The sequence below is a fragment of the Salvelinus alpinus genome, chromosome 37 (assembly GCF_045679555.1).
Source record: "Salvelinus alpinus chromosome 37, SLU_Salpinus.1, whole genome shotgun sequence".
Taxonomy (NCBI): domain Eukaryota; kingdom Metazoa; phylum Chordata; class Actinopteri; order Salmoniformes; family Salmonidae; genus Salvelinus; species Salvelinus alpinus.
In genome coordinates this window covers 1,147,475-1,174,944 of record NC_092122.1, presented here as the reverse complement: position 1 = coordinate 1,174,944, position 27,470 = coordinate 1,147,475, and the positions used below count along the sequence as shown (strand labels likewise).

The 27,470-nt window shown below is 41.2% G+C and overlaps 1 protein-coding gene and 2 long non-coding RNA genes across 4 annotated transcripts; 2 read left to right on the top strand and 1 right to left on the bottom strand.

The window, feature by feature from the left end:
* Window positions 1-8,067: 8,067 nt before the first annotated feature.
* On the bottom strand, window positions 8,068-10,553 carry LOC139565966 (uncharacterized). Its single transcript, XR_011673019.1, has 4 exons — window positions 9,905-10,553; window positions 9,768-9,800; window positions 9,363-9,417; window positions 8,068-9,241 (listed from the first exon to the last, which is right to left on the bottom strand). It is a non-coding gene; the product is annotated as an uncharacterized lncRNA (long non-coding RNA).
* A 9,415-nt stretch (window positions 10,554-19,968) lies between these two features.
* Window positions 19,969-20,813, top strand: LOC139565899 (uncharacterized). Its single transcript, XR_011673001.1, has 2 exons — window positions 19,969-20,088; window positions 20,178-20,813. It is a non-coding gene; the product is annotated as an uncharacterized lncRNA (long non-coding RNA).
* A 71-nt stretch (window positions 20,814-20,884) lies between these two features.
* zbed4 (zinc finger, BED-type containing 4) lies at window positions 20,885-27,278 on the top strand. 2 transcript variants are annotated; one of them, XM_071386539.1, is made up of 3 exons: window positions 20,902-21,024; window positions 22,264-22,345; window positions 22,550-27,278. In XM_071386539.1, exon 3 carries the CDS (start codon window positions 22,733-22,735, stop codon window positions 26,531-26,533), a length of 3,801 nt encoding a protein of 1,266 aa, XP_071242640.1. In that variant the 5' UTR covers window positions 20,902-21,024; window positions 22,264-22,345; window positions 22,550-22,732; the 3' UTR covers window positions 26,534-27,278. The 2 variants fall into 2 exon arrangements, with proteins under 2 accessions (XP_071242638.1, XP_071242640.1); XM_071386537.1 differs by lacking the exon at window positions 22,264-22,345 and having other exon boundaries at window positions 20,885-21,024.
* Window positions 27,279-27,470: the final 192 nt, after the last annotated feature.

Here is a 27,470-nt window from a genome sequence, read left to right as displayed (position 1 = left end):
CATCATTCCATACTTTGTCACAGTCAGGACACAGAGGCCCAGCTGAAAACTCGTTTCCTGCTTTTCTGCATACCTATACACATGGAGAATTTTGAAGGTGAGGATGTGAAAGTTATATTTTCGCTTTTGTGTGCGTTAGATATTTTCTGGGAATTGTTTGATATTACGAAATTAATGCACTGTTGGGAACTATCTCTCTCTCTCTAATATTAAACCGGTGTTATATATGTTTTTACAGATATTCTAAAATGGGTGGACATCGATATTTCAGGTATGTATTTATTTACATTTACATTTAAGTCATTTAGCAGACGCTCTTATCCAGAGCGACTTACAAATTGGTGCATTCACCTTATGATATCCAGTGGAACAACCACTTTACAATAGTGCATCTAACTCTTTTAAGGGGGGGGGGGGTTAGAAGGATTACTTTATCCTATCCTAGGTATTCCTTAAAGAGGTGGGGTTTCAGGTGTCTCCGGAAGGTGGTGATTGACTCCGCTGACCTGGCGTCGTGAGGGAGTTTGTTCCACCATTGGGGTGCCAGAGCAGCGAACAGTTTTGACTGGGCTGAGCGGGAACTGTACTTCCTCAGAGGTAGGGAGGCGAGCAGGCCAGAGGTGGATGAACGCAGTGCCCTTGTTTGGGTGTAGGGCCTGATCAGAGCCTGAAGGTACGGAGGTGCCGTTCCCCTCACAGCTCCGTAGGCAAGCACCATGGTCTTGTAGCGGATGCGAGCTTCAACTGGAAGCCAGTGGAGAGAGCGGAGGAGCGGGGTGACGTGAGAGAACTTGGGAAAGTTGAACACCAGACGGGCTGCGGCGTTCTGGATGAGTTGTAGGGGTTTAATGGCACAGGCAGGGAGCCCAGCCAACAGCGAGTTGCAGTAATCCAGACGGGAGATGACAAGTGCCTGGATTAGGACCTGCGCCGCTTCCTGCGTGAGGCAGGGTCGTACTCTGCGAATGTTGTAGAGCATGAACCTACAGGAACGGGTCACCGCCTTGATGTTAGTTGAGAACGACAGGGTGTTGTCCAGGATCACGCCAAGGTTCTTAGCACTCTGGGAGGAGGACACAATGGAGTTGTCAACCGTGATGGCGAGATCATGGAACGGGCAGTCCTTCCCCGGGAGGAAGAGCAGCTCCGTCTTGCCGAGGTTCAGCTTGAGGTGGTGATCCGTCATCCACACTGATATGTCTGCCAGACATGCAGAGATGCGATTCACCACCTGGTTATCAGAGGGGGGAAAGGAGAAGATTAATTGTGTGTCGTCTGCATAGCAATGATAGGAGAGACCATGTGAGGATATGACAGAGCCAAGTGACTTGGTGTATAGCGAGAATAGGAGAGGGCCTAGAACAGAGCCCTGGGGGACACCAGTGGTGAGAGCACGTGGTGCGGAGACAGATTCTCGCCACGCCACCTGGTAGGAGCGACCTGTCAGGTAGGACGCAATCCAAGCGTGGGCCGCGCCGGAGATGCCCAGCTCGTAGAGGGTGGAGAGGAGGATCTGATGGTTCACAGTATCAAAGGCAGCCGATAGGTCTAGAAGGATGAGAGCAGAGGAGAGAGAGTTAGCTTTAGCAGTGCGGAGCGCCTCCGTGACACAGAGAAGAGCAGTCTCAGTTGAATGACTAGTCTTGAAACCTGACTGATTTGGATCAAGAAGGTCATTCTGAGAGAGATAGCAGGAGAGCTGGCCAAGGACGGCACGTTCAAGAGTTTTGGAGAGAAAAGAAAGAAGGGATACTGGTCTGTAGTTGTTGACATCGGAGGGATCGAGTGTAGGTTTTTTCAGAAGGGGTGCAACTCTCGCTCTCTTGAAGACGGAAGGGACGTAGCCAGCGGTCAAGGATGAGTTGATGAGCGAGGTGAGGTAAGGGAGAAGGTCCCCGGAAATGGTCTGGAGAAGAGAGGAGGGGATAGGGTCAAGCGGGCAGGTTGTTGGGCGGCCGGCCGTCACAAGACGCGAGATTTCATCTGGAGAGAGAGGGGAGAAAGAGGTCAAAGCACAGGGTAGGGCAGTGTGAGCAGAACCAGCTGTGTCATTTGACTTAGCAAACGAGGATCGGATGTCGTCGACCTTCTTTTCAAAATGGTTGACGAAGTCATCAGCAGAGAGGGAGGAGGGGGGAGGAGGGGGAGGAGGATTCAGGAGGGAGGAGAAGGTGGCAAAGAGCTTCCTAGGGTTAGAGGCAGATGCTTGGAATTTAGAGTGGTAGAAATTGGCTTTAGCAGCAGAGACAGAAGAGGAGAATGTAGAGAGGAGGGAGTGAAAGGATGCCAGGTCCGCAGGGAGGCGAGTTTTCCTCCATTTCCGCTCGGCTGCCCGGAGCCCTGTTCTTTATTTATTTATTTATGTCAATTGCACGTATTTTTACAAGTTAAAATGTATATATTTCATATAATTATATGTTAATATTATTTAACGTCTTTAGGATACCCAGATGCTACTGGGAATAAATTATTTGGATCATTTAACCTTTCTAGGGCAGGCGTCCGCTAGCGGAACCCCTCGACAACATTCCGCTGAAAAGGCAGCGCGGAAAATTCAAAAATATTTTTTTGATATATGTAACTTTCACACATTAACAAGTCCAATACAGCAAATGAAAGATAAACATCTTGTTAATCTACCCATCGTGTCCGATTAAAAAAATGCTTTACAGCGAAAGCACAACATATGATTATGTCAGATCACCGCCAAGTCAAAAAAACACACAGACATTTTTCCAGCCAAAGAGAGGAGTCACAAAAAGCAGAAATATAGATAAAATGAATCACTAACCTTTGATGATCTTCATCAGATGACACTCATAGAACATTATGTTACACAATACATGTATGTTTTGTTCGATAATGTGCATATTTATATCCCCAAAAAATGTCAGACAGATCTCATCCCCATAAAAGGAGGGAATCGCCAACTTCCGATCGGTGCATTATTTTCACGTTTGGATGAAAAGTGTGCCCAGAGTAAACTACCTGCTACTCAGTCCCAGTTGCTAATATATGCATATCATTATTAGATTTGGATAGAAAACACTCTGAAGTTTCTAAAACTGTTTGAATGATGTCTATGAGTATAACAGAACTCATATGGCAAGCAAAAACCTGAGAAAGAATCCAACCAGGAAGTGTGAAATCTGAGTTTGGTCGTTTTTCAACTCATTCCCTATTGAAGATACAGTTGGATATGGGTCATGTTGCACTTCCTAAGGCTTCAACTAGATGTCAACAGTCTTTAGAACCTTGTATGATGCTTGTACTGTGAAGTGGTGCCGAATGAGAGGGGAATGAGTCAGAGGTCTGCCAGAATGCCTTGCGCTCGTGACGCTCGTTCACGTTACATTTACATTTACATTTAAGTCATTTAGCAGACGCTCTTATCCAGAGCGACTTACAAATTGATTGACTAAACTGACCTGGCGTCGTGAGGGAGTTTGTTCCACCATTGGGGTGCCAGAGCAGCGAACAGTTTTGACTGGGCTGAGCGGGAACTGTACTTCCTCAGAGGTAGGGAGGCGAGCAGGCCAGAGGTGGATGAACGCAGTGCCCTTGTTTGGGTGTAGGGCCTGATCAGAGCCTGAAGGTACGGAGGTGCACGTGAGACCGATCTCTGTTCCATTGCTTTTCTGAAGACAAAGGAATTCTCCGGTTGGAACATTATTGAAGATTTATGTTAAAAACATCCTAAAGCTTGTTTCTATACTTCGTTTGGCATGTTTCTTCAGACTGTAATATGACTTTTCGCCTGACCTTTTGCCTGGACCTGCCCGCGCGTCGTGAGTTTAGATTGTGTACTGAACGCGCGAACAACAAGGAGGAATTTGGACATAAATGATGGACTTTATGGAACAAATCAAACATTTATTGTGGAACTGGGATTCCTGGGAGTGCATTCTGACAAAGATCATCAAAGGTAAGTGAATATTTATAATGCTATTTCTGACTTATGTTGACACCAACATGGCAGATATCTTCTTGGGTTGTGTTGGTCTCTGAGCGCCGTACTCAGATTATTGCATGGTTTGCTTTTTCCGTAAAGTTTTTTTGAAATCTGACACAGCGGTTGCATTAATTAAGGAGAAGTATATCTTTAAATCTGTGAACAACACTTGTATCTTTTATCAATGTTTATTATGAGTATTTCTGTGATTTGATGTGACTCTGTGCAAATTCACGGAATGTTTTGGAGGCAAAGCCAAATGTAAACTGAGGTTTTTGGATATAAATATGAACTTGATCGAACAAAACATACATGTATTGTGTAACATGTTGTCCCGGGAGTGTCATCTGATGAAGAATATCAAAGGTTAGTGATTCATTTTATTAATATTTCTGCTTTTTGTGACTCCTCTCTTTGGTTGGAAAATCGCTGTATACTTTCTGTGACTAGTTGCTGACCTAACATAATGATATGTACTGCTTTCGCCGAAAAGCTTTTTTGAAGTCGGACACTGTGGTTGGATTAACGAGAATTGTATCTTTAAAATGGTGTCTAATACTTGTATGTTTGAGAAAATTGAATTTTGAGATTTCTGTTGATTGAATTTGGCGCCCTGCAATTTAATTGGTTGTTGGCGAGGGGTTAACAAATAAATGTATTGATTTTTTAAAACGTTTTTCATGTATAAATTACAAAATTTTCTCTAGATGTCCTTTTATTTTCTCTAATTTCAAGAACTACAGACAATTATACAAATTTTGGTAAATTATTATTAGTTTTACAACTCTAAAATAATCTGAGTGTGTGTGGTGTGCAAAGTATTTTTATTCTCAGTCCACAGAATGGAACACCTATCATTGAACCATGATAACGTGAGTTACCAATGATATACACTATTAGTTTCTGGGAAATACATCCTTGGTTCTATCGCTTCTAGCATATTTATTTTGACCTCATTTCTGAAAGCTCAACCTTCCAGGAACACATATGTTTGTTCCCCCACAACGTATACCCTTTATAAAAATCACATATGTCTGGATTTAGGACTAGCAGAGCATACCTATAAAGCAAAAAGCAAAGGGGTTCCCAGTTGTTCAAGTGTTGCATATACATTTTTTTATTAAAAAAAATTATAATTGTATCTCGATATTGTGTTATATGTTAGAATGTCTAATAAACAACCATATTGTATACATTAATAATATTGTTTTGTCAGAAATATATAAATATAATAATAATAAAGTTTTACCTGCACATGCATGGCAACAAAACAGTTGTGTACTCTATCGGCCGCCCTGAAGTACATTATGCTTTCATTATTTTGCAAAAAATCTTTATTGACCTTAAATTAATATTGAATACGTGTAAAACGAAGTATATGTTGTTTTCTAGAGTGTCCAAAAATTATTCTAATGATTGAAGTTGTATTAGTAAAGATGTTAAGCTGACTTTCAAAAAACATATCGATGTGTTAGTAATTAACTTTTTAGGGATAGGGGGCAGCATTTTCACTTTTGGATGAATTGCGTGACCATAGTGAACTGCCTCCTACTCTGTCCCAGATGCTAATATATGGATATTATTATTACTATTGGATAGAAAACACTCTGAAGTTTCTAAAACTGTTTGAATTATGTCTGTGAGTATAACAGAACTCATATGGCAGGCAAACTTCCAAACAGGAAGTGGAAATTCTGGGGCTTGTTGATGTTAAACTCATCGTCTATTCACATCCCAGTAAGATATGGATCTATTCGCACTTCCTACGCCTTCCACTAGATATCAACAGTCAGTAGAACGTGGAATGAAGCCTCTAGTGTGATGTGGGGCCGGATGGCAGCTATTTGAGTCAGTAGTCTGGCAGAATGCTAGTTCCTGGTTATGCGCATTACTCATGATATCGCCATGCGTTCCATTACTCTGTAGACAAAAACGAATGCTCCGGTTGGAACGTTATTGGATATATATGATAACAACATCCTGAAGATTGATTCTCTACTTAACCTTTCTAGGACACACGTTCCGCTAGCGGAACCCCCCCCAACATTCCGCTGAAAAGGCAGCGCGGGAAATTCAAAAATATTTTTTAGAAATATTTAACTTTCACACATTAACAAGTCCAATACAGCAAATGAAAGATAAACATCTTGTTAATCTACCCATCGTGTCCGATTTGTTTAATGTTTTACAGCGAAAACACAACATATATTTATGTTAGATCACCACCAAATCCAAAAAACACACAGCCATTTTTCCCAGCCAAAGATAGTCACAAAAGCAGAAATAGAGATAAAATGAATCACTAACCTTTGATAATCTTCATCAGATGACACTCATAGGACATCATGTTACACAATACATTTATGTTTTGTTCGATAATGTGCATATTTATATCCACAAATCTCGGTTTACATTGGCGCCATGTTCAGAAATGACTCCAAAATATCCGGAGTAATTACAGAGAGCCACGTCAAATAACAGAAATACTCATCATAAACTTTGATGAAAGATACATGTTTTACATATAATTAAAGATACACTTGTTTTTAATGCAACCGCTGTGTCAGATTTTTTTTTTTTTAATTACGTAAAAAGCATACCATGCAATAATCTGAGACGGCGCTCAGAAATACATAACATTTCTCCGCCATGTTGGGGAGTCAACAGAAATACAAAATTACATCATAAATATTCCCTTACCTTTGATGATCTTTCATCAGAATGCAGTGCCAGGAATCCTAGTTCCACAATAAATTGTTGTTTTGTTCGATAATGTCCATTACTAGTGTCCAATTAGCTACTTTTGCTAGCACGTTTAGTTCACATGTCCAAACGCTGGCGCCGGTCCAGGCGAACTCGGACGAAAACTTCAAAAAATTATATTCCAGGTCGAATAAACTGGTCAAATTAACTTGTTAGGGATATGGGGGCAGTATTCGGAAGTTTGGATGACTGAGGTGCCCAAAGTAAACAACCTGCTACGCAGGCCCTGAAGCTAGGATATGCATATGCATGGTAGTATTGGATAGGAAACACTCGTAAGTTTCTAAAACTGTTAACATTTTATCTGTGAGTATAACAGAACTGATTTGGCTGGCGAAAGCCCGAGGACACATTTTTTCACATATGTTTTATTTGGGTATTTTTAATTTAGCCTGTTTGCTTGCTCCAGCCCCTTGGAAGCTTGGTGCATGTACAAAGAAAAATAACACAATTCAACCATTGATGGATGGTGACGAAAATAATGACATTGCATGTAGTCCTGTTAAGGTTTTCAATGTTTTATTGACAGAGTTTTATGGATTTGCATATGACTGTGCATTATATGATGCCGTAATAGGGAAGAGCATGTGATCACGCCTATTGGTATTCTTGATCAATTCTTGATCCTAAAAAGACACACACCTGTTATGGGTTAATTCCACATCTGTTTGCATTGCTTGGTAGTGTATTAGCATGGTATGAGACAAGATAGATAATGCAATTTAAGTATAAAATAAGCTGTATTATCCTAAATTGCGAGATGAATTTAAGAAAATGTGTTATCACATCAACATCAAAATCTTTCAGAATGTACCTGTTTTCAGTATAGAATGACATGTATACAGATTATATTACAACTTGTTGTGTTTTATTTCAGTGATTGTTCTTTAGTAAATAGGAAACTCAACAGTGTGTTAGTCCGAGAAACATTCATTAGATATTTGTTTTATGTTTGTGAAACCTTGAAATGTACACAATGAGAAGTGATATTGTAACAACAGTTTTTAACGGGATAATTGTATCAAATATATATCTTTGCATGTTTGAATTAGAGCTCCTTTAAAATGTTTTCATCACTGCATGTAACATAATAATAATAAAGATTATGATAATAATAATGTTATTATTTTTTAAATAATAATATCTGTCAATCAAACAAATGTATTTCTTAAAACCCCTTTTTGCATCTTCAATAGTTACAACCGTTAATGCTGGATGACCCCCAATCAATTATTCCCGGTCTCAGCTGGGTATCCTTTAGACGTTTTTAATAATTGAAAGATTAGTGGAATCTGTGTTGGTAGCTGGACAGGTAGGATGACTGACAGTGAAGGTGAACAGGTGACAGAGGAATGGATGAGACTGAGGCAGGAATTCCTTTAACCATAAAGTGGTATATTTACTGAGTAGTCTGTGCTACATAACAAAGGAAACAGAATAACAGGTATCCAATCAAATTCAAAACATGTATCCTATCAAATTCATAACATGTATCCAATCAAATTCATAAGATGTATCCTATCAAATTCAAAATCAAAAATATCAAATCATAACAATCATTCATTATTACCATAAGGGAATTCAACAATCCAGTTCATTAAGAAGTCAATAGGAATCATCCTTGAGTCATTTATGCTCGAAACTATTTATCATAATCATTAGAAGAATAATACATACAGTGATCGGTTATTCAATCTATAATCCCCATTAGTTTGATATCAGAATCGATCAGTTCAGCAAACAATGACGTTTCATATTTCACCCTTTCAAGTGTCTTCATGTGTACATGTAATTTCATGACATATTAACCATATATCGTTGGCCTAATTGGCCTGTGATGATCCGTAGGGCCGTGATCATTGACCATTCACGTTACACAATAGATTTGAAGCGTGCGCTCCAAGCCGCACTCCGCGGTAATAACTATAAACAATAACTGATGGCCCACTCTCCCGATCGCAACAGATAGTTCCGCTGAAATGTAACAGATTCGGTGGATTTCCTTGGATTCATGGACGCACAGAACTTCTGGATTAGACAGAGTTAAGGAAGAGAAAGCAGCGAGATCGGTAGTTGGCGATTCCCTCCTTTTATTGGGGTTGAGATCTGTCGGACATTTCCACCCGACCTAATTAAAGCGCCCCCTGGTCCAGCTGAGTAAGTGGCCATGAAGTCAAGGACGATTCCACCAACTCCATGGGCCTTTTCTACAATAATATTCAACTACATTTATACATTTTATCATACAAAATACATACAATTGACATAGAGACATATCGGAAAATTCGGTGTCCTCCTGTTTTAAAATATCCTGATTGATTATTGTTTCTTCCTCAAAATTGGCTGTATCAAGCTGTCTGGCAGCTTCATTCAGCAACAAATCGTCTCCCTCCGAATTGTAATTTAAAGCTTTGAAATCATCAGGTTTCAGTGTTTTACTGGGTATGTCCTGGGCGCCGAATTCCACCTCGAACACGCCCTCTCGATGTGTAGGGCCTTCTGTGCCGGTATACGCCGGGGAGGAGTCTGAAAGAAAAATATATACAAAATAGGGTACTAAAAATGAAATATATATTGTATACAAATTTTAAAATACATTTCAGATAGATTAATATATTAACAATAGATAATATATATATATAGTTACCGAAGTCGTTCATAGTTAGAGTCCATAATGCTTCAGGTATCCTTGTTGTGGGGGGCTGTCTGATGTAAACAAAAGATTAGGTTTTTAAATAGGTACACACTTTTTGTTTTTAATGTATAAATATATTAATTTTGGATTTACGTCGAAAATAGCGTGATGGGGACGGGCTTCGTAAAGAAGACGCGGTCTCGGTTTGAACCTTAGATTTCTCATCTAATGTTGGATGATCCAAATACATTATTCCAGGTAGCAGATGTGTGTCCTATAGACGTTTAAATTATCCAAAACATTTATTCCCAGTAGCAGCTGGGTATCCTATAGACGTTAGATAATATTAACATATAATTATACGAAATATATATATTTTAACTTATAAAAATACGTGCAATTGACATAAATACATACCTGAAAATACGATGTCCACCCATTTTAGAATATCTGTAAATATATAACACCGGTTTAATATTAGAGAGAGAGAGATAGTTCCCAACAGTGCATTAATTTCGAAATATCAAACAATTCCCAGAAAATACCTAACGCACCCAAAAGCAAAAATATTACTTTCACATTGTCAGCGATTGGGTGCAGAGATGTAGCGGAGTCAGGCGCAGGACACAGTTTAGAGTAAAACAACCGAGTTTACTCAATAAAACAAACAAGCAATATTCCAATAAGGAAAATACAAAACTAACACCTACAACAATCACTAAGACACCAACAATCACGGACAGAACAGAAAGGTAAGCCAGAGGGTAAAATAAGGAACATGACGTGGGAATTTAAATCAGGTGTGTGTAATACAGACAAAACAAAACGAAAATGAAACATGGATCGGTGGTGACTAGAAAGCTGGTGACTTCGACCGCCGAACACCACCCGAACAAGGAGAGGGGCCGACTTCGGCGGAAGTCGTGACACACATCCTCACCTTAAAAATTCTCCATGTGTATAGGTTTGCAGAAAAGCAGGAAACGAGTTTTCAGCTGGGCCGCTGTGTCTTGACTGTGACAAAGTATGGAATGATGTTTACAGAGCGATGGGGAAGTTTAGTGTTTTTTGGGCGACATCCTCAATGCAAAAATGAACCGATATTAACGGTATTGTTTAGAAATAAACATTGTTTTTCAACCTTAGGGGGGCTGTCTAGACCTATTATATGCAGGGCTGGCGGCATTGCCTTTTGCTTCCTACATCCTCGGGGGATATAACACCTGCTGTTTTTGGTGACACTCAGTATGCATAATGAACCGTTAGTAACGGTGTTGATTAGAAATAACATTGTTTTTAAACCTTAAGGGTTGTCTAGACCGATTATATTCTGGCTGTGGGGGTTTGACTTTTGAGCCCCCACATCCTCTGGGGGGTAAATAAATTTGGATTTGAGAGGCTTATGTGCTAATGACACAAAAGTGCCTACCTGGTTTCAAACACCCCATGCAGACACACACCCTTGAAAAACCCATTGTTTTTGAAACACACACACGCGCACGCACACACACCCGTCTTTCCTGAAAGCCTTTTTTCTGAGACACACAGGGAGAGAGGGAGCGTGATATTCCAGGCGTTAAAGGTGAGATACAATTTTAAAACCCTTTATTTAATTCAAAATATTTAGTACAGACCTTTTAAAACATGCTATAATTACTACAAACAATTTTACTATTCCTTTCTTACAGATAAAGGCGCCGGCTATAGGGTTAGCCCTGACATCCATCCGTTTCCAATTCACCGTCGTCAAGACAGGCTCTCTTGCTCGCTAGATATCCCGCACATTCCACATTCTGAAAGTTTTCGTTCCATGGATAGATCAAACGTCGTGCCTGTAGACCCTGGGTATGTCTTAAGGATAGACGCGCCCAGCGGCGTAATTGTTCACAATTTTGGTAAAGATTGTCCAGCTTTTTCATCATGGCCAGGAATATATGATAATCTCCCCACTTAAAGCTAAAGACGGGCATAAAATAGTTCACATCCTTGCAGGCTTTGGAAAATACATATGAACTAACTGATTTTGTAGCATTTGAACTATCATATTGTTCACAGGCTAAAATTGTCACTTTGGAGTCGGGGCTATACGCCATTGAAGAGATTCTTATGGCTTTCAAATCATCGCGCTCGCACACCTCCTCTTCCAACGCGTAGCCGGGCAGGGATGTACCACTCAGGGCGTGTTCGATCTGACATAGCGCTAGCCGTATCTTAAGCCATTCTCTCATACGCAGCGCAGGAGAAAAACTCCAGGGTTTTGTTTGATAAAGGGGGCTGGGGCCGCTGTCTGTGAAAATCTTCACAGTTGAATCCTCCGGTTGGAATATGTAAGCCATATGTCCATCACTCATATCCAAAACTCCTTTAAAACATTCAGGGGCCTCACACAAAATGTCCTCGATGCTTTTGTCTTTGGGTTCTTGACACGAGGCACAAAGTACACCCAGAATTGGCCTAGGCGACATGTTTAATTTTCGGTTTAATGTTCTGGGTTTATTTTTAATTTCTTGTTTAGTGTTCTTGGGCGCTTGTGGTGTTCTGGTGCTTATTTATAATGTGTCTGCCCCCCCAATACACCCGGACATTCCTGTTTCATAGACAACAGCCCTAAGGTCACTAAAACAGGGTGGGGGCCATACTCTTTGAAATGTTCAAACACATCCCAAAGTTCAACGAGGTCCCTACACATTAATCATCATGACAGCTTCAAAGGAACAGATTAAATATATGCATAAATTAACACTCCCTCTAAAGCGTGAGAACAGGAATGACAGAATGCCCATATATGTATAGGCACTCCCTAGAGCATGTGATAGCTTCCCGCCAGGATGTCCTGACAGGATGCCCATATATGGGCATACACACGTGACCATGACATAGGGTCATAGATCACACGTTTGACGTGTGCCGTCTACTGTATTCTCTCTCTCCTGACTATCTCATTCTCACTTCTCAGTCCTTGCTACCAGGGCCTACAACTAACTTTTTTGTCTACCAGCCACGGTTGCAGGTAGATACAAACATCTACCAGCCACTCTGATTTTTTACCAGCCAACATAAATATTTTTTGTTGCATTAATTACACAAAAAAAACGAATAAAAATGGATGAGCATGCTTAGTAATGCCTATAAACCAAGGATTGTATGACTAATAAGAAGTAATGTGGTATATTGCTCAATTTAATATTTTGTGACCTGAGTCTTTTAGCCAAAATATCACAGATGAGACAAAAATGTTCAGTTGCTCCTTTAAGCTTAGCATGGTAACGGAGCCACTCAAGTATGCCTTATCAGTACTGAGGGGACACTAAATAGACCAGGGCTGCGTTCAGTAAGTTATTACATTCTGGAACGTTCAATTAAACAAACGGTGCTGTACTGAACGAACAGTTGAAAAACGGGTTGTGGATTGGGGAACGCTGTCAGTATGGCTACAAATCAGCCGGACTAGATAATCTGGACCCTTTCTTTCTAAAATTATCTGCTGAAATTGTTGCCACCCCTATTACTAGCCTGTTCAACCTCTCTTTCGTGTCGTCTGAGATTCCCAAAGATTGGAAAGCAGCTGCGGTCATCCCCCTCTTCAAAGGGGGGGACACTCTTGACCCTAACAGCTACAGACCTATATCTATCCTACCCTGCCTTTCTAAGGTCTTCGAAAGCCAAGTCAACAAACAGATTACCGACCATTTCGAATCCCACCATACCTTCTCCGCTATGCAATCTGGTTTCAGAGCTGGTCATGGGTGCACCTCAGCCACGCTCAAGGTCATAAACGATATCTTAACTGCAATCGATAAGAAACAATACTGTGCAGCCGTATTCATTGACCTGGCCAAGGCTTTCGACTCTGTCAATCACCACATCCTCATCGGCAGACTCGACAGCCTTGGTTTCTCAAATGATTGCCTCGCCTGGTTCACCAACTACTTCTCTGATAGAGTTCAGTGTGTCATATCGGAGGGTCTGTTGTTCGGGCCTCTGGCAGTCTCTATGGGGGTGCCACAGGGTTCAATTCTTGGACCGACTCTCTTCTCTGTATACATCAATGATGTCGCTCTTGCTGCTGGTGAGTCTCTGATCCACCTCTATGCAGACGACACCATTCTGTATACTTCTGGCCCTTTTTTTGGACACTGTGTTAACAACCCTCCAGGCGGGCTTCAATTCCATACAACTCTCCTTCCGTGGCCTCCAATTGCTCTTAAATACAAGTAAAACTAAAGGCATGCTCTTCAACCGATCGCTGCCTGCACCTGCCTGCCTGTCCAACATCACTACTCTGGACGGCTCTGACTTAGAATATGTGGACAACTACAAATACCTAGGTGTCTGGTTAGACTGTAAACTCTCCTTCCAGACTCACATCAAACATCTCCAATCCAAAGTTAAATCTAGAATTGGCTTCCTATTCCGCAACAAAGCATCCTTCACTCATGCTGCCAAACATACCCTTGTAAAACTGACCATCCTACCAATCCTCGACTTCGGTGATGTCATTTACAAAATAGCCTCCAATACCCTACTCAATGAATTGGATGCAGTCTATCACAGTGCCATCCGTTTTGTCACCAAAGCCCCATATACTACCCACCACTGCGACCTGTACGCTCTCGTTGGCTGGCCCTCGCTTCATACTCATCGCCAAACTCACTGGCTCCAGGTCATCTACAAGACCCTGCTAGGTAAAGTCTTCCCTTATCTCAGCTCGCTGGTCACCATAGCAGCACCCACCTGTAGCACGCGCTGCAGAAGGTATATCTCTCTGGTCACCCCCAAAACCAATTCTTCCTTTGGCCGCCTCTCCTTCCAGTTCTCTGTTGCCAATGACTGGAACGAACTACAAAAATCTCTGAAACTGGAAACACTTATCTCCCTCACTAGCTTTAAGCACCAGCTGTCAGAGCAGCTCACAGATTACTGCACCTGTACATAGCCCATCTATAATTCAGCCCAAACAACTACCTCTTTCCCTACTGTATTTATTTATTTTGCCCCTTTGCACCCCATTATTTATATCTCTACTTTGCACATTCTTCCACTGCAAATCAACCATTCCAGTGTTTTACTTGTGTAACAGTATAACTTTACGGCGTCCCCTCGCGCGAACCAGGGACCCTCTGCACACATCAACAACGGTCGCCCACGAAGCATCGTTACCCATCGCTCCACAAAGGCCGCGGCCCTTGCAGAGCAAGGGGAACCACTACTTCTAGGTTTCAGAGCAAGTGACGTAACCGACTGAAAGGCTGCTAGTTCGCACCACCGCTAACTAGCTAGCCATTTCACATCGGGTACATTCACCCCCCTTTTGACCTCCTCCTTTTCCGCAGCAACCAGTGATCCGGGTCACGGCACCAATGTAACAGTATAACTTTACGGCATCCCCTCGCCCCGACCTGGGCGCGAACCAGGGACCATCTGCACACATCAACAACGGTCGCCCACGAAGCATCGTTACCCATCGCTCCACAAAGGCCGCGGCCCTTGCAGAGCAAGGGGAACCACTACTTCTAGGTTTCAGAGCAAGTGACGTAACCGACTGAAAGGCTGCTAGCTCGCACCACCGCTAACTAGCTAGCCATTTCACATCCGTTACACTTGCTATATTGTATTTACTTTGCCACCATGGCCTTTTTTTTGCCTTCACCTCCCTTATCTCACCTCACTTGCTCACATTGTATATAGACTTATTTTTCAACTGTATTATTGACTGTATGTTTGTTTTACTCCATGTGTAACTCTGTGTTGTTGTATGTGTCGAACTGCTTTGCTTTATCTTGGCCAGGTCGCAATTGTAAATGAGAACTTGTTCTCAACTTGCCTACCTGGTTAAATAAAGGTGAAATAAAAAATAAAATGGCCACTGCCCTTTAAATACACCACTCATTGCTTTATGGTGCTTTCAAGACAACTGGGAACTCTGGAAAAAAAACTAGGTCAAATCATGACATCAGTGATCTTCAGGTGGGAAAGTCATAGCTCTAGAAAGATGCTCAAGTTCCCGACTAGGAATTCGGAGGTGGATGACCGTTCAAAACTAGCTTGTTTTTTTCTGAGTTCCCAGTTGTCATGAACGCACTTAAGTCTGAGATTTACAAATTCCCAGCAGTTTTGAACGCGGCATTAAGCCACACCTCGACACACCCACCAAACGGGAGTAAACATACCTCAAAATCTGTTCAAGAACATACAAGAACATTTTGGGGAAACATGACGTTCAGTACAACCGTTCCACAACGTAACAAACGTTCAAGCGAACTGAACGCACCTCAGGGCTGCGTTCAATATGTTTTTATGTCCTGGAACTTTCAATTGAATGGAAACTTTGAAGCGACGTGACATCATACACATATATTTTGTATGATCTCTTATACACTATTTTAGGCCCAGCTTTTGGAACTTTGGCTCTTCTAGATGTAGCCACTATTTTGTGATCACTAAATCCAGTCGGTACGGATACAGCTTTCGAACAAAGTTCTACAGTATTAGTAAAAATGTGATCAATACATGTGGATGATCTTGTTATTATAGTGTTTGTAAACACCCTGGTAGGTCGATTAATAACCTGAACCAGATTACAGGTACTGGTTACAGTGAGAAACTTCCTTTTGTGCGGACAGCTTGATGAAAACCAGTCAATATTCAGGTCCCCCGAGCAAGTAGACCTCTGTTTACATCACATACACTATCAAGCATTTCACACACGTTATTTAGATACTGACTGTTAGCACTTGGTGGCCTATAGCAACACCCCAAAATATCTGTTGATCTGGTGTGATTAATAAGGAGCATCCAGACTCTGGATTTACTTGATGAACTTCCAATTATTGATAAACATGCACCTTTTAAGAAACGGACTGTTAGAACTGTTAAGGCTCCATGGATTGATGAGGAATTGAAAAACTGTATGGTTGAAAGAGATGGTACAAAAGGAGTGGCTAATAAGTCTGGCTGCACATCTGACTGGCTGACTTACTGCAAATTGTGAACTCAACAAAAATTGTAAACTCAACAAAATGATCAATGATATAAAGTGATGTAAAAATAATAAATGATAAATGATATAAAAAAAAACAGAGTACTTTAAATGAAATTATGGGCAGAAAGACAATTTCAACTCCATCTTTCATCGTATCAGATGGCTTATTCATCACAAAACCCTTTGATGTTCACTATTTTTGTGAATACTTCACTGGCAAAGTGGGCAAATTTGGGAAGGAAATGCCAACAATGAACAGTGAGCCATCATGTTCATGCATAAAAATAACTAATAATGAAAGAAAAGCATTGTAAGTTTGAATTGTGTAAAGTTAGTGTGGAAGAGGTGGAAAAAATATTGTAATCCATCAATAGTGACAAACGTCCTGGCATAGACAACTTACTGTAGATGGAAAGCTACTGAGGATGGTAGCTGACTCTATTGCCACTCCTATCTGGCATATCTTTAACCTGAGTCTAGAGGAAGGTGTTTGTCTTCAGGCCTGGAGGGAAGCCAAAGTCATTTCACTACCAAAGAGTGGTAAAGCAGCCTTAACTGGTTCTAACAGCAGACATTTCAGCTTGCTGCCAGCTCTAAGCAAACTGTTGGAAACCATTGTGTTTGACAAAATACAATGCTATTTCTCTGTAAACAAATTGACAACAGACTTTCAGCGTGCTAATAGAGAAGGGCACTCAACATGTACTGCACAGACACAAATAGCTGACGATTGGTTGAAAGAAATGAATAATGAGAAGATTATGGGAGCTGTACTGTTAGATTTTAGTGCAGCCTTCGATATTATTGATCTTATCCTGTCGTTGAGACAACTTATGTGTTATGGTTTTTCAACCTCTGCCATATCGTGGATTCAGAGCTATCTATCTAATAGAACTCAGAGGGTTTTGTTTAATGCAAGCTTCTCTAATGTCAAACATATAGGGTGTGGTGTACCGCAGGGCAGCTCTATAGACCCACTACTCTTTTCTATTTTTACCAATGACCTGCCACTGGCATTATTAAACAAAGCCTGTGTGCCCATGTTTGCTGATGATTCAACCATATACATGTCAGCAACCACAGCTAATGAAGTCACTGAAACCCTTAACAATGAGTTGCAGTCAGTTTTTGGAATGGGTGGCCAGTAATAAACTGGTCCTGGTCATCTCTAAAACTAAGAGCATTGTATTTGGAACAATAATTCCCTAAGCTCTAGACATCAGCTAAATCTGGTAATGAATGTGGTGGCTGTTAAATATGTTGAGTAGACTAAATTACTTGGTGTTACCTTAGATTGTAAACTGTCATGGTCAAAACATATACAGCACCCTTTATTTTTTATTTTGTCTCTATACTGCAAAAGTTTGGATTTGAAATCAAACAATGACTATGAGGTAAAAGTGCAGACTGTCAGTTTTAATATGTGGGTATTTTTCATCCATATCGGGTTAACTGTTAAGAATTTATAGCACTTTTTGTACATAGTCATCCCATTTTAAGGCACCAAGTCTATTGGAACAAATTCACTTATATGTGTATTCAAGTAGTAAAAATGTAAGTATTTGGACCGATATTCATAGCACGCAATGACTACATCAAGCTTGTGACTCTGAACATGTGTTGGATGCATTTGCTGTTTGTTTTGGTAATGTTTCTGATTATTTTCTTCCCAATAGAAATGAATGGTAAATAATGTATTGTGTCAAGCCACTTTTATTTGAATTAAGAATAAAATATGTTTCTAAACACTTCTACATTAATGTGGATGCTACCATGATTTCAGATAATCCTGAATGAGTCGTGAATAATGATGAGGGAGACAGACGCACAAATATCATACCCCCAAGACATGCTAACCTCTCAGCATTACAACAACAGGGGAGGTTAGCATTTTTGGGGGGTAGAATATTTGTATACAAAAAAAATTGTAGTCACAAGCTTGATGTAGGCATTGCATGCTTTGAAAATACCCTCAAATGAAATCTGACAGTCTGCACTTTAACCTCATAGTCATTGTTTGATTTCAAATCCAAACTTTTGGAGTATAGAGCCAAAAGAAGAAAAAATGCATCACTGTTCCAATAATTACAGAGGGCAATGTAGATTAAATTATTGTAAAGATGGGGAGAGGTCTGTCCATACTAAAAAGATGCTCTGCTTTTTTGACATCACACTCCAAAAAGTAAATCCTGCAGCCTCTAGTTTTGTCTTATCTTGATTATTGTCCAAACATGTGGTCAAGTGCTGCAAAGAACGACCAAGTTAATCTGCAGCTGGCCTAGAACTGAGTGGCACATCTTGCTCTTCATTGTAATCAGAGGGTGCCAGGCTGCCCTTCATTACGCGCATCTGCGCAATATTGGACACACCTGGACTCCATTACTTTGTTGATTACCCCCTCTATATCTGTCTGCTCCTCAGTTTGTTCCCTGTGTCAGCATTGATCTCGTTATTTTCCTCCTGTCCAGACGCTGGTCCTGTTCTGTTTCATGTCCATGTTTCATTATATATTCACTCCCTGTACCTGCTTTTTGTCTCCAGCGGTGATCCTTACAGAATGTTGACACCACTAAAGGAAGCATCAGGGAATTTTTGTTTCTCTGGCTCCCTTTCTGGCGCTCAAGAGCACCAGGCTGCCCTTCATTACACAGAGGGCTAATATAAATACTATTCATGCCAGTCTCTCTTGATTAAGAGTTGTTGAGAGACTGACTGCATCACTTCTTATTTTTATAAGAAACATTAATGTATTGACAATTCCAACTTGTTTGCATAGTCAACTTACACACAGCTCTGATGCACACACTTACCCCACCAGACATGCCACCAGGGGTCTTTTCACAGTCCCCAAATCCAGAACAAATTCAAGATAGCGTACAGTATTATATAGAGCCATTATTGCATGGAACTCCCTTCCATCTCATATTGCTCAAATGAACAGCAAACCTGGTTTAAAAAAAGATGAAGCAACACATCACAACGCCTCTTCCCTATTTTACCTAGATATTTTGTGTGTACGTATTAATATGTAGGCTGTGTTCCGTTTTTAAATGTATGTAGTTCTGTCCTTGAGCTGTTTTTGTCTATTAATGTTCTGTAATGTGTCATGTTTAATGTTTTGTGTGAACCCCAGGAAAAGTAGCTGCTGCCTTCGCAACAGCTAATGGGGATCATAATAAAAACAAAAATACCTCTGAGCCAGCTGTTGCCTCTCTTGCGTGAGCATGACAGATATTATGGAGGAACCATGAGCTCACGTGGGAAAGCATGCGCACGCGAGAGAGGGAAACTCCACTTACAGCGACAGGAACCTTTGAAAAATGTACAATGGTTAACAAACGGCCACACTCTAAAAATGAGGGGTTCAACAAGGGTTCTTCTAAGATCCTAAAAGTTCTTCAAAGAACCTTAGGGTTCTTTGTTGTCCCCAAAAGGTTGAAAAGTGTCGCCAAAAGGTTCTTCCAAGAACCCATAGGAAAAGGTTATTCCAAGAACCCATTGGAGGTGGGGTTCATTGAGGAACCTCATTAGTTCTTGCAGTAACCTAACTGCCCAACTGAAACATTTGGATTTGAAAGGACAGCAGGTGCAGGCACTTAACTGAAAAATGTAAAGATCTCCTCAATTTAAGTTAAGGTTTGTCCCTGGTATCTAAATTCCTATTGTTTTACGATGATACCCTCTACCTTTTCATATTTGTGCAAATCTTTCTAAAACAGAAAATGGACACAATTCAATGGATATCAATCAACAGAGGTAAGAATATGTAGGCTATAAGAATATGTTGAAGGCTAGCTGTATTGAGTGCAGATGACTGAACTGCTCACTTTTGTCTGTGTCTGCAGGTATACAGATGAGGAGGCATACAAACCGTATGTCTGTTGGTATTGGAATGTTATGCAGATCACGTTTAGTAAACTATCCACCATCTTTTACCTCATCTGCCCCCTGTCCTGTGAAGCTTCAAAGCATGCATGAAGATTTACATACATGTAGCCTAGTAATTTGTTCAAAGTTCGGTCTGTGTTAAAATTCAAATTCACATTTGATTTGAGTTTCATGCTGTCTGAGACAGTGTCTAAATGTAGACTCATTCCACACATTGTAACATTTAGATTTCACATTGTTCTCAGACTATTATACAGCAAGCCTTTCATAACAATTTGTTTTGCCTGTGCTTATAGAAGTGAAATGTGTTCATATGCATAAGTGTCGAGTTTTGTTGTGTAAATAATTTGCCCAACGTGATGGTTTCAGTGCCCCTGTGAGAGACCCTTCAGGTCAAGAAACCCCGTTGGTAAGGTTAAAATGTAAGAGCAGTGATAACAGGAGGAAAACAAACAACACCGTTGGTAAAAAATGATTAGTGTCTGTGTATTGGCGATGGCATATGCACACAATGTTAAGAATGCACCATGGCGTCTGTCAAGAAGTAATATTCACGTTTTGATCTATTAAAGAAGTGTTGCTTTATCGACGAATGTTTCGTATTTTATTGTCCCTGCCGCCATATTGGAAAACCCTTCAACCCAGTGACATCATAAAGCGTGTTCCTTCCGTCCGATGCTGTGTGGACCCGATTCAACTGAATGTGAACTGCTAGGAGACAAAGCAATGAAGTAATCCCCCCGGATCAATCAAATGTGTCGTATTTAACTGTTTAGTAACTGAAACATAAGCCACAATTTCAAGGTATGTATACTATCTTGGTCTAATATGATTTCTAGGGGTCTCTTTTTTTTCTCTCCAAATAACGTCGTGAGTAATGTTCTGGGCTGATTCGGTTGGTCCTTCTGTTCCATTACCAGGGCACGATCTGGTTCTGTCTCACTAGACAGGTTATGCCCTGTGTGGTTTAGCTAGCTGGCACGACCAGGGTTCGTACTGTATCAGACACTGTCCCCAATTAATAAATAGGCTGCTTCATATATGTAGTTGAAAGGCTAGTTAGTCGGTTTGTGAAATTATGGTTTCAGATTTCTGTTTTAGAAAACCGAGTGTGTGGTATATGTTTGTTTTTGTGTAGCTAGGTTTAATGTGATACCTTGTTAGCCTCTGACACTGACATTGTTATTAACTTGGCTGGCTAGCATTTGGCATTACCTAAATGGGCTCCAAATTATGAGTTGAGTTTGAAGTAGCTACTATTTTAAGGCAAATTAATGTGTCACCTTAATCCTGGATTTTGCTCGTTAGCTAACTACCCGGAAAAGTAGTAGCCAGCTAGCTAACGTTGGATCAGGAAATAAGGCTACTGTAGCTAGCTAGCTTTCACGCTAACTAGCTAGTTAGCAGTTAGATAACGTTCAAGCTAGAAAATGAGTATGATACTGCGGTAGCTATTTTGTTTAGATTCCAGACATAGATATGGTCCGATCACCTGTGAGATCGGATTATGTTTGTAGTTGCTACAGTCTTGGTGAAACATTTGTTGTGGTTTGCTGGTAGCTGCATGCATGAATAACGATTAATTCCCCAATGAACACTCAATGTGCCTGTGTAATAAGCAGTTTTATTTATAGGCTAACTAAAGGCATTGTTGCTAATAAAATAAGGTTTACTTACTGTTGCAACCATGAAACCGATTATTAATTTGATAAATGTATTGTGATCTAGGCTATTTGTCAATCCTACATTGGGAAATTATACTCATGATATAATTACATTAAATTATCATCATACCTATATTGAATATTAAGAAAATGTCACAAATTAATGTCAGACTATACATTTTGTCATAGATGGGGCTTAAAGGACCCCAAAGTTAAATTCATTTCTGGAAGCAATGCACACCAACATTGAAACCCATTTAAATTAAAATGTTTTGGGTGGGGTACAGCCTAAATAATGGTAGGCTAGTATCACTCCACAAACTCAACTCTGGACCTCAAAGCCCATTCCACTGCATTTTTGTTTTTCCTCTCTAATCAGGGACTGCTTTAGACTTTGGACACCTGGTGGGTGCAATTAATTATCAGATAGAACAGAACCAGCAGGCTTCGGAGCTCGTAGGGTAAGAGTTGAATACCCCTGCTCTACACTGTCGTACTGCTAAGCATGGCTAATATATATAATATAACCTAACACATCTGTTAAGGGTAATGTGAGGTCCGTTAGGTTGCCGCCTGACATGTTAAACAGTTTCTAGTCTGTCAACTTGTTTTTATCTGCTATTTGATGAAATATCAATGTTTATTGAATTTCTCTCTCATTCCAGATCCTACTAGAAAAGGTGGAAACTTCGGTGCATTCGAAAATGGACTACAAGCTTGCTCCTTCTGATCTGGACAAGCAGACTGAAACGTTGGTGTGAGAAATGCTCTCACACCCATGACTCATTAACTTTTTTTGTCAAGCTGCATCAGAATTAGATTTTCTCGCAGAACTTTGGTCAGCTAACATGGATGGAGGGGAAGACCTCTCTCTTAAGAGTGAAGAAGATGTCGTAGATTCAGAAACTAATGGCATAGAAAACAAGAAAAGAGAGGCGAAAGGAACATGTCTAAAAATTGAGGGGCAAGATGGCTACGTGTTTAAATCATACAGCATTACCCCCCATGACACTGCAGATGCAAAGACCTGTCCATCTAAAACACTGGCTAAAGACTCTTCCCCCGTGGCTTCAATTCACGAGGAGGAACCAGACAATTTATCTATTTCTCAGGTTGATGGACAATTTAAAATGAATGGGTCTGTCAATGAAACAGGTGAGGCATGTGACAAAGAGAACTCTCTTAGGCCTACTTCTCCAGCCATTTCAAACAAAAGCCTAAATCTAAACACTGAGATCAAGATAGAAAATGACACATCTGAACATATTGAGGAAGACGATCCAAACAGTATGGAGGAGGAGACCCAAGAGGATGAAAGGTTATCATATGATAGTTCTGTCGGCCCCTTTGTTACTAGAGACAATACAGATGATTACAGTAGTATGCTTAGTGGGTACACAAGCACTCTTTATGATGTTGCGATGGATGCTGTCACTCAAAGTCTATTGTCATCCATGAGAAGTCCCGCTAATGCTAATCCCAGGAAGAAATCCCCTGCCTGGAACCATTTCTGCATATCTCCACGTGATAGTACCAAAGCAATCTGTATGTACTGTATGAAAGAGTTCAGTCGAGGTAAGAACGAGAAGGACCTCAGTACAAGTTGTTTAATGAGGCACGTACGAAGGGCTCACCCCACTGTGCTTTTACAAGATGGCGACTTCTCCTCAAATACTCTGACTGCTTCTGCTGCCTCATCGTTAATATCCCCCTCAAATAACGGAAGCCTGGCAGCTAGCATTACTACTCCCGCCGCACAAAATAACTCCTCACCGTCCACCTCTTCAGCAGAGGGCTCTGACATATCATCATCCAAAGAAGTGTTACCAAAACTAGAAAAGGGTGCCAAAAACAACACTGGCACAGTCTCATCCTCACATTCCAACAACAACCATGAAGAAGCGATGGATGGAGGTGGGTCTGAGCGCCTCGCTGCAACTCCTAAAAACTCAAGTTCCCGTAGAAGATCAGCTGTGTGGAAGCATTTCTACCTGTCACCTGCTGACAGTTCCAAAGCAGTATGCATACACTGCATGAATGAATTTAGCAGGGGTAAAAATGGAAAGGACTTGGGCACTAGCTGTCTGATTCGCCATATGTGGAGAGCCCACAGAGAAATTGTCATTGAAGAAAATGGACAGGGCTCCAACATCCCACCACCATATACAAACCCACCAACGCTATTGTCTCGCTCTCAGCTGCATCAGGACTCAGTAGTGGACATTAAAAAAGAATCCCCTTTCGCTCCATCATCCCCAGAAACAATATCTGACAAAGTGCCCCATAACGAAGGTGAAAGCATGGATGTGAAGGAGTCTGACACAATAAACCAATTGGAACAGGATTCCTCCCTCAATCTCTGCTTTGGACTTCGAGATGAGGATGTTCCTTTACCTTCCTCACCGTGCGATCTGTCCCTAGAGGGCTCAGGCCTGAAAGAGGATCCGGCGAGTTCAATCTTCCAACAAAACAAAAAAATCATGAAACGGGTGAAATCCGAAGTGTGGCACCATTTCATTGTCTCTCCAGGGGATCAGCTTAAAGCCCTCTGTCGATACTGCCCCTGTGTCATCAGCCGGGGGAAACGGGGCGACTTCGGAACCAGCTGTTTGATGAGGCATCTAATGAGAAGGCACCCTGATGTCCTCAAAAACCAAAAAAGCACAAACGATAAGGACTCCTCACCTCATCCCTACGCTATTCTCTCTGCTGCTGAGGCTGTTCCAGCCAAACTGTCCAACAGCCCTGCCAAAGAGAAAAAGCCACATAACTCTGTGTTCAGTAAAAAGACATCAAAGTTGTGGAATCATTTTTCTATTTCCCCTTCCGATCCCACTAAGGTGGTTTGTTTGCACTGTAGCCGCACAATAAGTCGGGGCAAAAAGACGACAAACCTCGGAACTAGTTGTTTATTCAGGCACATGCAGAGATTTCATGGAAATGTTCTTGAAAGTAACAGTACTATCTCAGGTGATGTGCCGTCTGCTGAAATTCACGTTAAACACGAACTCATGGACACTTCTGTGTATGACGAAAACTGTGAAAGATTTGATGACTACCATCCGGTTGCCAAAAAAATCACCACACTCGTTGCCGAAATGCTTGCACTGGATCTTCAGCCATCAGCCCTAGTGGAGAACACTGGTTTGAACCGATTACTGGAGTACCTTCAACCTCAATATTCTCTACCCTCCTCTTCATATTTCACCAGCATTGCCATACCAGACATGTATGAGAGGGTGAAGGAGGTTGTTCTCACACACCTGAAAGAGGCTGAGAGTGGTATCGTCCATTTCACAACAAGCATCTGGGTCACTAGCCAGACTCGGGAATTTCTGACTCTTACCGCCCACTGGGTTTCATATGAATCATGTGTTAGACCTCAGGGCGAGGACTTTCACTGCTCTGCTCTCCTCAGTGTGTCACAGATAGACTGTGACCATGACATGCTCAATATACAGAAGCAGCTCGAATACTTCTGGGACACCTGGATCAGCTCCTTAGGGCTGAAGAAAGGATTTACTGTAACCGACAACAATGCCATTGCAAACGTCCTGGAGGACAACAACCATGTCATCGTGCAGTGCTTTGGACACACCATAGACCTAATTGTGAGCGAAGCCATAAAGAGTCAGAGGATGGTTCAGAACCTTCTAAGCATCGCTCGGAAGATCTGTGAGCGAGTGTATCGCTCAGACAAAGCAAAGGAAAAGTTGGCCGAACTGCAGAAGGTTTACCAGTTACCTGAAAATTGCCTCATCCAGGACGTTCCCTCAAAATGGAGGACATCCTTCTTCATGCTTGAACGTCTGGTGGAACAAAAGAAAGCGGTCGACGAGATGTCGATAGAGTGCAACTTCAGGGAAATGATCAGTTGCGACCAATGGGAAGTGATGCAGTCGGTGTGCAATGCGTTGAAGCCCTTCGAAGTGGCCTGCAGGGAGATGAGCAATCGCACTGCCAGTCTGGGTCAAGTCATACCACTGATACACATTCTCAACCGAAAGATAGACATGCTCTTCGATGAGACGATGGGCATCGACAACATGCTCAAGTCTCTGAAGGAAGCGATGGTGAGTAGGATGTCATCAACCCTACGCAACCCCAGGTACACTTGGGCGACAATGTTGGACCCGCGGTACAAGGCTTCCTTGTTCACGGAGGAAGAGGCGGAGCAATGCAAACAAGACCTCATCAGTGAACTTCAGGTGTCCCTTTCTACCTCAATTGAGACAAAGCCTTCACTATCCAACGGATGTGGTGGAGAGCTCCCAGCGTCATCAAATGGCTCTCCCTCAAACAACAAGGACAACCTCTGGGCACTCATGGATGACATCAGACACAAGATAAAACAGGAGGACAAGCCAAAATCATCTGAGCTGGCAGTGCTGGAATACTTGGAGGAGGACATACTTGATCAAAGCTGTGATCCACTGGACTATTGGAACCTGAAGAAGTTACTGTGGCCTGACCTTGCCAAAGTCGCTGTCCGCTACGTGGGCTGCCCTCCCAGCATTGTCCCAGCAGAGATTCTGTTCAGCACAGCCAGTGTGAACTGCACTCTGAATCAGCCCATGCCATTACTAGAAAACATGGAGGGGCTTCTCTTTCTAAAGGTCAACCTACCGTTAATTTATTATCAGCACTGATTAAAACCATTGCTTATGAGGAGCTCCTTATCAAGGTCCAATTCATAGAACTGTAAAATGACCCTTTTGGATTCAGGGGTAACTAAAGGAGAATAGATATACCGAGGTTCATTTTCAAAACATGAGTGCATTTGGAATTGTTAATTGCATTTTTGTGTACTACTGTTGAAACACTTTAGAATTTGCATCAGTCAGCAACTCAGTGACGTGTCAGGGAGGGAGGGGTGTATTTAGCAGTAGGGGTTGTGAATATTTGTTCCTGTGTCTTTTTTTTTTATGTCAAAGTTGTCTTCTCTCCTTGTGCCTTATCCAAAACTAATTCAGGTCAAATGCTGTAAATACTTGTGCAAATCAAGTCTTTCAATTTACATGGCTTAATTTTAGAAACAATGCTGGGTTTTTTTTCTAAATGAACACATGGCCCAAAAATAAATGCTGTGACTGAAAGATGTTAAGTTTTGTTATTTAATTATTTCATTGTGAATTTGTGGCTCATGGTACTGTTGATTTAGAAATTGCTTTAACTTGCTGAAATAGTTAATATTATGCAAGATGTTGTTTGAAGCAATTTATTTGAAAATGTCTAGCACAATTTTAAGCTTATTTAAGGGATTAAATTATGGGTTGTCAAGTAATGTACATATGTATAAATAATGATTTCTGAACTTAATTTGATAAACGTGGAAGCATTCAGACTGGAACCATGCAAATTGTCGTCATTTGTAAATAAAGGTTTCTTATGTAATCCTTTGTTCCTGGTTTATGTTTTGTATACAAAATTGGACCTGTTCGGTAGTGAACATTGTAGCAAGAAAAGTTCAGGCACCACCTGCCAGTTTCACTTAGTATTCTCCCTACAAAACATGACCCAGACATCACCAGGGAATGTTTAACTGTAACCTTTCTGTAAACAGTGGTCCCTAGAAACATGTAATAG